We start from the raw sequence: 15,429 nt of genomic DNA, 5'->3' as shown, positions 1-15,429 counted from the left end.
CAGGAAGTCCAACATTTTACTGACCACATCAACTCTGTGGATAAATATATCAAGTTCACACGAGAAGATGTAAAAAATGACAGGTTGGCTTTCTTGGACTGTGAGGTCTCAGTCTCTGATAGAGGACATTTGCAAACTGAGGTGTACCACAAACCCACACACACAGACCAGTATTTGCAGTTTGACTCCCATCACCCTTTGGAGCACAAGTTAGGAGTCATCAGGACTCTGTATCACAGAGCAGACAGCGTCCCCACTAGCTCAGGAGCCAGGCAGAAGGAGAAATCCCACACAAGACAGGCTCTAGAGCAATGTGGATATCCTAACTGGGCCTTCCTGAAAGCAGAGAAGAAACCCAAACAGGACTCCAGTCAGCCAACAGGTGAAAAGGAGGAACCCAGACCCAGACCAGTGGTCATTCCATATGTTGAGGGAGTATCAGAGAAACTGAGACGTTTATTTTCTAAACATAACGTCCCAGTGGCTTTTAAACCCCAAAATACATTACGGCAAAGACTGGTTCATCCCAAAGATCCAGTCCCCCGGCACAAACAGAGCAATGTTGTGTATGCTGTTCAGTGTCAGAAGGGCTGTGATCAGTCTTACATCGGGGAAACTAAACAGCCACTGGCCAAAAGGATGGCCCAGCACAGAAGATCAACATCATCAGGCCAGGACTCTGCGGTCTACACTCATCTCCAGGCCAGCGGTCACTCTTTCAGGGATGAAGATGTTCACATCCTGGACAGAGAGGAACGATGGTTTGCGAGAGGAGTAAAGGAGGCCATCTTTGTGAAAAGAAACCGTCCATCATTAAACAGGGGTGGAGGCCTCCGTGTTCAACTGTCCCCCTCTTACAATGCTGTGATTGCTAGTATCACTCAGCCCTCTGTGAACAGTAAACAGCCATCAGGTGCTAATGACCCATTGTTAGGCTGATGGTCCTTCTTGAGCATGTGATCAGCTGGTTTTGGTTGTCAGCAGCAAAACTGGTTGATCCACCCTGAGACGGTGCTATTTAAGAGACTGAGCTGAAAACAGCTCCTCAGACTGAGGAAGTCTCTCGGATGAGAGACAAAACGTTTCTACATTTTTTTGTTGATTTGCTTTGTTTTGTTTTTTTGAATGTCCAGAGGACCAGATTTAACTTTTTTAGATTTTTCTACCTGGATTATTGAGCATGCATCAGGATATTTGGGTATCTTGGTCGATTCACATCTCTCTTTTAAGCTCCACGTGGAACACTTGGTAAAGAAACTGAAAGTTAAACTGGGTTTCTTTTTCAGAAACAAATCCTGTCTAACCCTGAATGCTAGAAAACGCCTTGTATCTGTGATTTTCCTTCCCTCCATTGATTATGGTGATATTATTTACATGAACGCTCCTACAAGAACCCTGCAGATGTTGGATGCTGTCTATCATGGTGCACTAAGATTCATAACTGGCTGTGATTATCGTACCCACCACTGCACCCAGTATTCACTGGTTAACTGGACATCATTAACTTCACGCAGACTCTCTCACTGGTACATCTTCATCTTTAAATCACTTCTTGGTCTGTTGCCTTCATACATCTCCTCCTACATGTCTCTGTGTGAGTGCAGCTATAGCGTGCGCTCTCAGGACATCATTACCTGCAGTGTTCCCTCAGTGAGGACTGAACTAGACAAAAGGGCCTTCTCCTACTCCGCTCCTGTTTCCTGGAATATCTTGTAAAAAGATCTGAAGCTCTCGACCTTTGACCTCTCTAAGTGGCTTTAAGAATCTGTTGGACTCCTGGCAGGGTCCAATGCAGACATGTTCCTGTTTTTAGTTTTCTACATTTGTCTTGGAATCTAGCTGTTTTTTTTTGTTTTTTTGTTTTAAGTTACCTTTTCCTTTTAGCCATCCTATTTGTAAAAAAAAAAACCTGTAGTATGACTTTTTATAACTGTTTATTGTTGTTGCTTTTGTCCATTGTTGTCATCTTTCTTTGTTAAATCAGGTCTCTCTTGTAAATGAGTCCTCGAGGCTCAATGGGATTTACCGTCTAAATAAAGGTTGATTGATTGATTGATATTTGAGTCAAAGCTTTGTCCCAATTGTCACACAGGCACATATAGTAAACAGCTGTAACTACAAAATAAATGTCTAAAAAATAAACTATTTACATATATTGGTTTATTTTTTTAGATCTTTATTTACATATATTAAATAATAATCCTCTTCAGCTGCGCCGCCTTCACGACGTTAGTAAGTGTGTGTGATCTGCTGCTGCAGGTCCGACTATGGTAAATGATAAATGGAATGTACTTATATAGCGCCTTTTTTATCTTATTTCAAGATACTCAAAGTGCTTTACACTACAATCTGTGCCTCATTTACCCATTCATACAGCTCTATACTAGATCTCTACAAAGCTAATTGAACAAATCATTCTCAAGAGACTAATCAGAGCTTTATCACATTCATACACCGATGGGACACACATCAGAGGCTATGAGGGGTTCAGTGTCTTGCCCAGGGACACTTCGACATGTGACTGCTGGTGGATTCAAACCCCCAACTCTCGCATTGGAGGACGACTGCTCTAACCACTCAGCCACAGCCGCCCATGTTTTCAGTCTCCTTCCCTGAAACAAACCACAGGTCAAAACACATTTAGCCGTGCTGTGCTTTATGAGAGGAAAGGTGAGAGGTACACTTGAGGTGTTTTTTTGGATTGTGCTTTGTATATTTCAGTTGTGTATATCTACATTCAACATAAAATTTATATTGTTGTAAATAAGGTGTCGTGTGACAGTACTTGCAGTATTTGTTTATGAATTTTGAGGATTTCTGAGGGTCAGTATACAGGTACTTCAAAGGGGTTGACATGTTTGAATCAATGTTTGTCGTGAGTGTTGGGTCATCCTTCTGTCAATTTCTGTATAGATCAAGTAGTGCGTCTTTGCTGAAAATTTAAAGTAGCTTCACCACACACTGGTTGTTTCCTCACAGTTAAACTTTCTAAAGTATTTAGACAAATCAAAACTAGCTGAATCATGCTCAATAGTCCAGGTAGAAAAATCCAACAAAGTTAAGTCAGGCCCTCTGGACAGTTTCATTTTGTTGAAATGTTTCGTTTTCCATCCAAAAGACTTCATCGGTCCGAGGAGCTGCAGCTTGAGCATTAAAGTAAAAATAATGCCATTAATTACATTGAGGTATTTTGAGCTTGTATTGTCGACGTCTGTTTTTAGCAGTTGTTCTTGGTATTTTTCATGCAAAACTGTCCCTTTGATAAATTACCAATTTTCTGACACTCAGCAGTTTGTGAAGCTTTGTACCTTAAAAAACTTACAATGAAGTTGTTCATTTCATGCTGTTTGCAGGTAAAGGAATTCAACAGGGAGACTATATCTGCATTGTGACAAGTGATGAAGAAAATCCCAGCTTGGACTCGCCAGTCACAACATCATGCTCCGTAGAATTTTCAGAAAAATCAACTGTAAGTTTATTTTGGTGTTCATAGTTTTATAGTTTAGAAACGTTATTTTCAGCACTGGTAGTTCATTCACTGCAAAGCTGAGATAGGGAAAACGTAGCATTCCTTAAAGGAATGCATATTTTCCATGCCAAAGTTTTAAACCAAGATGCTGCTCAATCTGTTAGTGCTCAGAGTTTGAATTGTGGAAGAGTCTCAGTTACTAAATGGATGGTAAATGGACTGTACTTGGATTCTGTAGCACCTTTCTATCTAGTCAAGATACTCAAAGCGCTTCACAATATAACCTGTGCTCTTATTTGCCCATCTACACAGCATTCTACTAGATCTCTACAAAGCTACTCTGAATCTGTAGAGAGTACTCAGTGTTTTAGATCACATTCATACACCGATGGGTTCAGGTTTGGTTTATTTGCACCCTGTATTCACAGGTTAACTGGTCATCATTAACTTCATACCATACTCTCTCACTGGTACATTTTCACCTTTAAATCCAATCTCAGTCTGTTGCCTTCATACATCTCCTCCTACATGTCACTCTGTAAATGCAACTGCAGCGTACGCTCTCTGGACATAATTACTTGCAGTGTACCCTCAGCATTGACTGAACTTGGCAAAAGGCCTTCTCTTACTCTGCCCTTGTAACCTGGAACACCTTGCAAAAAGATCTGACTCTCTCGACCTTGACCTCTTTAAGGGATTTTAAAACCTGCTAATTTCATGGCAAAACCAATGCAACCATGTTCCTGTTTTTAGTATTTTACACCACTTTATAGTGTAGCTGTTTTTGTCTCGTTGATTTTTTCCCTGTTTTTTGTTTAGTTTTTATTTCATTTTCTCTATTTAATGTTAATTTTATATGACTGTCTATTATTGTTTGTTCCTCTTCTGTTCTTTGTTTAAACAGCTCTTTCTTGTAAATGTGTCCACATGGCTCAATGAGACTAATCAGTATAAACAAAGTTTGAATGAATAAACATAGTTTTGACTGTTCTCACACTGGATGTGTAAAACTTAATGAAAAAGTGTGCCATTTTAGTGTGGCTGAATCTGGGTGTAAGAAAGGTCCCTATTGAAAATTGGGTTACCATATTAAAATCCAAGATGGCTACTGCCATAAATATGTATAAACTGACCACCCTAACATTTGAGGAACCTATGCTTTCTAGTTTTTATATTGCTTAAATGTAGAGCTGGTCAATAATTCGATATCGATATATCTCGCGATATAATTTTATTCAATAACGATGATATGAGTTTTAAGCACATTTTCGATATTTCGATTGGATTACAGTGCATCACTGACGTATTTCTTTTTCTGTTCGGGTTGAAGCGGCCACTTCAGTTTCAACCTGGACAGAAAAAGGTGCGACACAGCTACCTAAGTGCGTGGTGACGTAATGTTACGCAGAGCTCAAGTCCAGAAGGCGTTAGTGGTAGCAGGCTAAGCTAGGCTAATCTCCAACGCGCGTTAAGTTTTCTCTTCAAAAAGAGTTCCATGATCGTCAGAATGTGACTGAACAACTTTCACAAGCGAAGAGAAGCAGATGACATCACTGATAAGAGAGGAAAGACTAATTTGCTGGTTTGGAAGTGGTTCATCTTTCTAAGATCCAGTAAACTGCAGGTTTCAGTCAGTGTGCTGCAAAATGTGACGGAGAGTCGTTCTAACTCGCGGTTGGAACATCGAACTTGTTCCACCTGACACAAGATGATGAGTCACAAGATGAAGCACAATAAAAGTTTGAGCCAACGTGTCCCTGAAACACCCCCAGCGCTGCATGTTCTGTTTTTATCATTAATTCATTCATTTAAAATAAAACAAATTCATCAGAAAGAAAAAAAAATATTGAATGAAAAGGTTGAAGAAAGAAGAAAAAAATTCTTATCTGCCCCTAATTTAAAAACTACAAAATAACTACAAACAAACAACAACTTTGACTTGAACAATCTCCAAACTGAAATCAAAAAAACTTCAGGTATCCTTCACCTGGTACTAAACCTTCCCAACAACTTTAACGTAATCATCTTTTTAAACATATAAATTGTTTTAGAAATGTTTATGGTGATATCAAGACAATTCATAACCCTGTTCCCTGAATTACAACACAGCTCCTTCACACTAGTTCTAAATGGAGGTTTTACAAACATTTACATTCCCTTAAGTTATATTGACTCCTTTTTTTATATTTATTTTTTACAAATTTCAATTGAAGATTTGGGGCTAATATTTTTATGAGCTTTATACATGACTTGTAAAATACTATATTCAACCAAATCATAACATTTTAATAATTTCAACTGATGAAATTGTAATGATTGCGTGTGTACCCAGAATGAAAGACCAGAACTGAACAGTCTTCAGGACTCAGATAATAATTTAAAGTGTTTGTTTAAAGGTTTGTGATAAATAAAACATCAATGAGGGAACGAGAACACCTGGGGAGAGAGCGGTAATTTAAAGGGCTGTAGTTGGATGAGAATATATCTTGTTGAATAGTTCTTACAGTGTGTAGCAGGAAACAGAATGACAAGGTATTTTGTCCAGATGGTGTCCAGTGGCACAAGGTGAAGCAACAAGAAGATTTAGGCAAGTGGTAGAAGGCATCCAGCAATTGTAGAGAGGCAGGAGGAGTCACAGTTCATATGGAACTCAAGCAGGGCAGGTAACAGCAAGATCCAAACTCTGAGGAAGCATAGAGAAAAAACACAATATTAGTTTTCACTAATATCACAGAATAACTGGCCAGAACACAACTACCGTTGGTAGGCAATGTCCCAGCGCCTGCAGAGTGGTTCCTGAATCTTCTTATACTCCTCCTGGGTGTTGAGTTGATCATCTGCAGCTGGAGCCAATTAGGAGTGTAGAGGAGAGAGGAAGGCAAGGTGCCGGGCAGGATCCTTACATTACCCCGCCTCAAGAGTCGCCTCCTGGTGACCTGAAACGCTTCTCTGGGTGTGCCCTGAAGAATGTGGTGATGGGGCTGGGGTCCAAGATGAAGGACCTTGGGATCCAAGAGCGCTCCTCTGGACCGTAACCCTCCCAGTCGACCAAATACTGGAACCCCCGGCACCGAACATCCAGGATGCGGCGGACCGTGAAGGCTGGATGGTTGTCAATGAGACGGGGGGGTGGAGGGAGGTCGGCAGGAGGGCACAGTGGGCTTTCTGCGACGGGCTTGAGTTGAGACACGTGGAAGGTGGGGTGAATCCGCATAGATACGGGTAGCTGGAGTCTGACTGCCGTGGGACTGAAGATACGTGTGATGCTGAAGGGACCGATGAAGCGGGGAACCAACTTACGTGGGGTGTCCTTGAGGTGGATGTTCTGGGTAGACAGCCAGACCCTTTGTCCAACCTTGTAAGATGGAGCTGCAGATCGGTGACAATCCGCAATCTCCTTGTTTTTAGCAGCCGTGCTCAGCAGGGCGAGCTTAGTTTGGCGCCAGATCCGACGACATCTCCTGAAGTGATGTTGCACAAAGGGAACTGCTACATCACCTTCCTGGCTGGGAAACAATGGTGGAGTGTAACCAAGGGAGGCTTCAAATGGAGACATACCAGTAGCAGATGATGTGTGGGTGTTGTGGGCATATTCCACCCATACCAGATGTTGGCTCCATGTGGAGGGATTGTCCTCCACCACACACCTGAGGGCAGCCTCTAATTCTTGATTGGCCCGTTCAGCCTGACCATTGGACTGTGGGTGGTTACCTGATGTTAGGCTGACAGAGGGCCCTAAGGAATTACAAAAGTTCTTCCATACCTGGGATATGAATTGGGGTCCTCTGTCAGAAGCGATGTCCGATGGGATGCCGTGAACTCTAAAAACATGTTGGACCAATAGCTGGGCCGTCTCCAAGGCCGAGTGAAGCTGGGGCAATGGAACGAAATGAGCTGCTTTAGAGAATCTGTCAATGACAGTGAGAATAACGGTTTTACCATCAGAGGGGGTCAACCCAGTAACAAAGTCTAGAGACATATGGGACCATGGGCGGCTAGGGGTGGGAATTGGCTGTAATTTTCCAGCTGGAGGCTAGTTGCAAGTCTTACTTCTGGCACATGTGGGGCAAGCAGCTACGTGGTTCTTTATATCCTCGTTCATGGAGGGCCACCAGAAGTGTCTCTTAATCAGAGCTAGCATACGAGCAACACCTGGGTGACAAGAAATTTTGTGAGTGTGGAGCCAGTTGAGTACCTTAGCCTTGATACTGGTGGGTACAAACATAATGCCAGGAAGGCCTGTCCCAGGGTCAGGTTCAGACTTCTGGGCCTCTAAGATGTCCTTTTCAATGGACCAGGTTAATGAACCAACCACACAGGATGAGGGTAGGATGTTTGGTTCCTGTTCGGTGTCCTTCGGTGGTGAGAACTGGCGAGACAGGGCATCAGGCTTCACATTTTTGGATATTTCCGTGTCAGCTTCTCATCAATAACGACACCCAAAAAGTTTATTTCATTAACAACGAATTTCAATGCTGTCAATTTTAAAGTTGTTGTTTAAAGTTACAACTATTAATATTGACAAAGTTGAGAATTTTATGGTTATTTGACAGTGATTTCAATTTTTTGAAGGCTAAATACAAATAAAAGGTGAACATTAATTTATTTGTATAGTTTGAAGTTTTTCTGAGGCTTTTATATTGTTTATATCGATATCAAATTATATTATCGACCGAAATTAAAAACTATATCGTGATAAAAGTTTTGGCCATATCGTCCAGCCCTACTTAAATGTTAACTTTCCTCAAATGATTTGGATGACACTTTGGGTGACCAAAGATTAATCTATGGTGGCCAAGGCCACCATTGGCCACCCTCTGGCTCCCCCATTGCACCTGGTTGTTGATAAAATTTCTCCCTCCACTCACCAGAATCTATCACTGTGCACTGCCTTGGAGGTGCATACATAAATAAATAAAAATAATAATAACCTTGCGTAAATAAAAAAATAACCTAACAAAGAAAATAAAACTACCTCTCTTATTATACAGTGCATGTGTACTGTACTTTATAGCACCTTTCTATCTGATCCAGATACTCAAAGCATTTTACACAACAATCTGTGCCTCATTTACCCATTCACACAGCCGTCTACTAGATCTCTACAAAGCTAATTGAACAAATCATTCTAGAGAGACTAATCAGTGCTTTATCACATTCATACACTAATGGGACACACATCGGAGGCAATGAGAGATTCAGTGTCTTGCCCAGAGACACGTCGACATGTGACTGTTGGTGGTTTCGAACCCCCAACTCTTGCATTGGAGGATGACTGCTCTAACCCCTCAGCCACAGCCGCATGATATACAACTCCTTGTAGTGGTCCTAGGGTTTTGCTCCTACTGCTTTTACCACCAGATGTTGCCATTGGAGACACACCTGCAGCTCCTTACCCTGATGAGCAGCTGGTGTATTAAAGGCCCTTAACTAGTGCTTGCCCAAGCCTCCATGGGACCCTAAGTGAAATTTGGTTTTGGGACCCTCTATTTCTGCTAATGATGTGGATTACTGCAATCAACAGTCAGATTTTCAGATCATTCACCCACCTATCATAAACTAGTATATAATATTGATAAAACTACCTGGTAAAATATAACTTTCTCTGCATTCGATGACTACTTCTAAAAAATTACATATTTCATGTTTGAGTAATTTGGCATTATAAACATAAAAACTGATTTGAATGACAAAAGTAATACTGAAGGGAAGGCTATGGCGAATGACTTCCGCACAGTTTCGAGACGATTCTGGTCCACCATCCGGCGTCTCAGGGGGGAAAAAGCGGTACACCACCAACACTGTTTATAGTGGGGGTGGTGTGCTGCTGACCTCAACTCGGGATGTCGTGGGTCGGTGGGCGGAATACTTTGAAGACCTCAATCCCACCGGCACGTCTTCCACTGAGGTAGCGGAGCCTGGGGACTCTGGGTCGTGCCCTCCAATCTCTGGTGCTGAGGTCACCGAGGTGGTTAAAAAGCTCGTTGGTGGCAGGACCCCAGGGGTGGATGAGATTCGCCCAGAGTTCCTTAAGGCTCTGGATGTTGAGGGGTTGTGTTGGCTTACACGACTCTGCAATATTGCGTAGACATCGGGGGAAGTTCCCTTGGATTGGCAGACCGGGGTGGTGGTTCCCCTATTCAAAAGGGGGACCGTTGAGTGTGTTCCAACTACGGGGGATCACGCTCTTAAGCCTCCCCTGGTAAGGTCTATTCGGGGGTTCTGGAGAGGAGGGTCCGTTGAATAGTCGAACCACGGATTCAGGAGGAGCAGTGCGGTTTTCGTCCTGGTTGTGGAACACTGGACCAGCTCTACTCTCTCAGCAGGGTCCTGGAGGGTGCGTGGGAGTTTTCCCAACCTGTCTACATGTGCTTTGTGGACTTGAAGAAGGCATTTGATTAGGGCTGAAACGATTCCTCGAATCACTCGAGGACCTCGATTACAAAAATCCTGGAGGCAAATTTATCTGCCTCGAAGCTTCGTTAAACTGTTCACTTTCATTTTTCTAGCCGGACGGTTTTTTGTGTTACACACAGACTGTACCCAGGGGAGGCCACACCTAGTCTGTATGGTTTACCTAAAATCCACAAACAAGGTGTACCTTTAAGACCAATTGTTAGTATGATTAACTCTGTCACTTACAATGTTTCCAAATATCTGGCGTCTGTACTCATCCCTTTAGTTGGCAGCTCAGAACACCACATACAGAACACCATGGACTTTGTGGACAAGGTGAGGGATGTCATCATGGAGACTGATGAAACAATGGTCTCTTTTGATGTCACATCACTCTTTACGTGCATTCCTGTTGATGATGCAGTAGAGGTGGTCAGTTTAAGATTAAAATCAGACACCACTCTGAGCAGCAGGACCACGCTTTCCACAGAACAACTGTGTCAACTCTTGAAACTGTGCCTGCAGTCAACCTACTTCACATATGGGGAGCAATATTATAGGCAGAAACATGGGTGTGCTATGGGGTCTCCAGTTTCTCCTATTGTTGCCAACCTGTACATGGAGGAGGTAGAAAAGAGAGCCTTGACGTCCTTTTCAGGGACACCACCAAGTCATTGGTTCAGGTATGTTGACGACACCTGGGTTAAAATTAAATCTCAGGAAGTCCAACATTTTACTGACCACATCAACTCTGTGGATAAATATATCAAGTTCACACGAGAAGATGTAAAAAATGGCAGGTTGACTTTCTTGGACTGTGAGGTCTCAGTCTCTGATAGAGGACATTTGCAAACCGGGATGTACAGCAAACCCACCCACACAGACCAGTATTTGCAGTTTGACTCCCATCACCCTTTGGAGCACAAGTTAGGAGTCATCAGGACTCTGTATCACAGAGCAGACAGCGTCCCCACTAACTCAGGAGCCAGGCAGAAGGAGAAATCCTACACAAGACAGGCTCTAGAGCAATGTGGATATCCTAACTGGGCCTTCCTGAAAGCAGAGAAGAAACCCAAACAGGACTCCAGTCAGCCAACAGGTGAAAAGGAGGAACCCAGACCCAGACCAGTGGTCATTCCATATGTTGAGGGAGTATCAGAGAAACTGAGACGTTTATTTTCTAAACATAACGTCCCAGTGGCTTTTAAACCCCAAAATACATTATGGCAAAGACTGGTTCATCCCAAAGATCCAGTCCCCTGGCACAAACAGAGTAATGTTTTGTATGCTGTTCAGTGTCAGGAGGGCTGTGGTCAGTCTTACATCGGGGAAACAAAACAGCCACTGGCCAAAAGGATGGCCCAGCACAGAAGAACAACATCATCAGGCCAGGACTCTGAGGTCTACACTCATCTCCAGGCCAGCGGTCACTCTTTCAGGGATGAAGATGTGCACATCCTGGACAGAGAGGAACGATGGTTTGAGAGAGGAGTAAAGGAGGCCATCTTTGTGAAAAGAAGTTGTCCATCATTAAACAGGGGTGGAGGCCTCTGTGTTCAACTGTCCCCCTCTTACAATGCTGTGATTGCTAGGGTTAGGGTTAGGGTTAGGGTAACTGTGTCAAATAAAGAACTAGAATCAACAAAATGTTTGTTGAAACAGTTCAGGATCTCGTGCTTATTTGACACAGGAACAGAGTTCACAAGAAACTGTGATGGCAGGTCAGATGAATAAGAGCTGCCTAAGATAGATTTGATGGTTTTCCAGAATCTTTTAGGGTCATTTAGATTTTTGGAGGTCTGAGATAAGAAATTATTGTATTTTGCGGCTTTGACGGAAGTTGTGCATTTATTCCGCTGCTGTCGAAATAGCAACCAATGTCTGAGCCAGATTTTCTGGCTGCAGCCCAAAGATGATCCCTCTTGTGCAGCAGGTCAGCTAACACAGGAGTAAACCATGGGCTGTCCCATCCTTTTATTGTGAACTGGGGAAAAGGAGCATGTTTATTTACAAAATACCATAGATGAAACTATTTAGAAAATAAAGCAAAAAAATCTAGAAACTTTTCGTCTCTCATCCGAGAGACTTCTTCAGTCTGAGGTGCTGTTTTCAGCTCAGTCTCTTAAATAGCACCTTAAGAAGGTGCTATTACAACATATAACAACATATTACAACATATAATGCAACTTTAAAACAGATCCCCAGCCGGTTTTCACACCTGATGGGAACAGAGGGGGCCTCGTCTGTGAATTAGAGGAACAAAGACCTACTGTTTTAGGTTTTTAGGTGTGAACTGCCAATCTACATACGTGTGTGTGTCTTATGTGTGTGTGTGTCTTATCTCACTCAGCCTTATAACCTGTATCTCTCTGCTCTTTGAATTGAGAAAGCTCCTCGGATGAGGAGCGAAACGTCTTCTGTTACAAATAAAGTCCAGTTGTTTTTGTATTGAACGCTTTTTGAATTCATCATGTCCTGGATGACTGAGAATCTTCATCAGCATATTATAGGTTTTTGAAAGTGGAAATCTGAGGCCCCCCATCTCTGTTAAGAGACGGCTTTTCTCTTTTTACATAAATTGCCTCCTTCACCCCCCTCTCAAACCATCTGTGTTCTCGGTCCAAAATGTGCACATTTTGGTCCTCAAAAGAGTGTCCCTTATCTGTGAGGTGGAGGTGAACAGCTGAGTCTTGTCCTGTGGAGCTGGCTCTCCTGTGTTGAGCCATGCGTCTGTGAAGAGGCTGTTTAGTTTCTCCAATGTAGAGGTCTGGACAGTCCTCGCTGCACTGGACCGCATACACTACACTACTCTGTTTGTGTATGGGTGTTTTGTCTTTAGGGTGGACCAGCCTCTGTCTGAGAGTCCTGCTGGGTTTGAAATGTACTGGGATCTTGTGTTTGTTGAAGATCCTTCTGAATTTCTCTGATACTCCAGCAACATAAGGGATGACAATGTTTTTACGTCTGTTGTTCTCCTTTTTCTGTTTATTAGTGTGTTTTGTAGATTTCCTCGCTGACTTGACAAAAGCCCAGTTAGGATATCCACATGTTTGAAGAGCTTCTTGAATGTGTTTCTGGTCCTTTTCCTTACCTTCTGTCTTCGTGGGGACGCATTCGGACCGATGTTGTAAAGTTCTGATGACAGAGAGTTTGTGTTCCAGTGGATGGTGGGAGTCAAACAGAAGATACTGGTCTGTGTGGGTTGGTTTTCTGTAAACTTCAATGTTGAGGCTGTCCTCTCTCTCCATCTGAACCAAACAGTCCAAAAAAGGCAGCTTGTTGTCGTTTGCATCCTCTCTGGTGAACTTGATGTTGCTATCGACCGAGTTGATGTGTCTGGTGAACGCTTCTATTTACTTGGCTTGGATTTTGACCCAGGTGTCATCCACATAACGGAACCAATGGCTTGGCGTTGTTCCCTCATAGGAGTTTAGGGCTCTCTGTTCCACTTCCTCCATGTAGAGATTGGCAACAATGGGTGACACTGGAGATCCCATGGCACAGCCGTGCTTCTGTCTGTAAAAACGGTCATTGAACTTGAAATAAGTGGTGGAGAGGCAGAGATCCAACAGGGTGCAGATCTGGTCTGGGGTGAAGTTGGTCCTGTTGATTAAGTCCTTGTCTTGTAGAAGTTGTTTTCTGACGGTTTCTACTGCTTCAGAGATGGGTATGCATGTGTATTGAACGCTTTTTGAGCTTTTTACTGAAGCTTTTAGCTCTGAGAGGATCGATCAGCTCTCATTGTCTCTCTCCACCGAGGAGCTAACCTCTCAGCTTTACTCTGTTTGCTTAAATATTCTGGACCGTGTTGCTCCCGTTAAAACCAGGAAAACAAAACTTTTATCAGAACCATGGCTTAATGACGTCACTCAAGCCGTTAGACAGCAGTGTAGGAGAGCTGAACGCAGGTGGAGGAAAGACAGGCTGCAGGTTTCTTTTCAAATCCTAAAGGAGAGTTGGCGTCATTATCAGAAGGCAGTTTAAGCCGCCAAATCGAAGTTCTTTTCTGCAATAATTGCCTCAAACTCCCACAACCCCCGAACCCTTTTTTCCACCCTGAACTCAGTTCTACACCTCAGTGAACCTTCACCTCTAGAAGCCTCAACTGAGCTGTGTGAAAACTTCCTCCATTTCTTTTCGGAAAAAGTTGCAAACACCCAGCACTCATTTCTCCACCTGCTCATGATCCGTCCATCCCATCTCATTGTGTTGCTGTTCTGGACCACTTCGAGCCCATCTCTCTGTCTTCCCTGGAGCAGGTCATGTGCTTCATGAAGCCATCTGGCTCCCCTTTTGACGTTGTCCCCCCTCGACTCCTTAAGGAGCTTCTTCCTGTTCTGGGCCCTCCTGTTCTTGGCATTGTGAACAGCAGCTTAGCCTCAGGTGTGGTGCCAATAACTTTTAAACACGCTGCTGTCCAACCTCTCCTGAAAAAACCTAGCCTTGACCCCTCAGTCATGTCCAACTTCCGGCCTGTCTCCAGACTCCCATTTGTCGCTAAACTGCTGGAAAAAATAGTGGAGTCCCAGCTGAAATGCTTTCTAGAGGATAATGCCATCTTAGAGCTATTCCAGTCTGGCTTTAAACCTCTCCACAGCACTGAAACTGCTCTACTCAAGGTTTTTAACGACATTCTCCTATTCACAGACGCTGGTGATTCTGTGCTCCTTCTCTTACTGGACCTCACATCTGCCTTTGATACAATTGACCACGAGATCCTCATTGCGAGGTTAGAGCAGTGGGTGGGCATCACTGGGTCAGCCCTCGAATGGTTTAGATCTTACCTCGCTGACAGGTCCTTTTGTGTCTCCATCAAAGATTTTAATTCAGCCTCGGCAGCGCTTAAATGGGGGGTACCGCAAGGGTCCATCCTTTGTCCTCTTTTATTTTCTTTATACCTGCTGCCACTAGGTGCTATTTTCAGGAAACATAACATACCTTTTCATTTCTACGCCGACGACTGCCAAATCTACTTCCCCCTCAGACTCAACGGTACTCGCTCTATTCTACCGTTACTGGACTGCCTGGCTGACATCAGAGATTGGATGGCTTTAAATTTCTTGAGTTTCAATGAGAAGAAATCTAAAGTTATGCTGTTTCCTCCCAATGACACAATCACCAACCACTGCATCGACCTATCCGTTCTGTCACCGTTAGTGAAACAAAGAGTCACTAATCTAGGAGTGATACTTGACCCTTCTCTGAAACTCAACAATCATGTAAATATGATTGTTGAATCCTGCTTTTTCCAGCTGAGGCGACTGTCTAAGCTGAAGCCCATATTGTCCAAAAATAACCTGGAGACAGTAATTCATGCATTCATTACATCCAGGCTCGACTATTGCAACTCACTCCTTTTTGGTATCAGTCAGACCTCCATAGCTAGACTCCAACTGGTCCAAAATGCAGCAGCCCGGTTTTTGACCAGCACAAGCAAAAGAGAGCACATTACACCTGTTTTGGCCTCCCTACACTGGCTTCCGGTTCACCTTCGAATCAAATTCAAAATACTCTTGTATGTCTATAAATCACTAAACAGCTCTGCCCCCTCCTATCTTACTGAT

The 15,429-nt window shown here is 43.3% G+C and overlaps 1 protein-coding gene across 1 annotated transcript in view; it reads left to right on the top strand.

The window, feature by feature from the left end:
• The window catches only part of LOC119416586 (DNA (cytosine-5)-methyltransferase 3B-like), a 261,265-nt gene that overhangs the window by 67,963 nt on the left and 177,873 nt on the right, over nt 1-15,429 (top strand). The window contains exon 4 of the mRNA XM_037683776.1: nt 3,354-3,469. Coding sequence (XP_037539704.1) covers nt 3,354-3,469 — 116 coding nt within the window. The remainder of the gene's footprint in view (nt 1-3,353; nt 3,470-15,429) is intronic.

Source organism: Nematolebias whitei, chromosome 11, assembly GCF_014905685.2.
Source record: "Nematolebias whitei isolate Nwh7 chromosome 11, NemWhi1, whole genome shotgun sequence".
Taxonomy (NCBI): Eukaryota; Metazoa; Chordata; class Actinopteri; order Cyprinodontiformes; family Rivulidae; genus Nematolebias; species Nematolebias whitei.
This window is presented reverse-complemented; position numbering and strand designations above follow the sequence as displayed.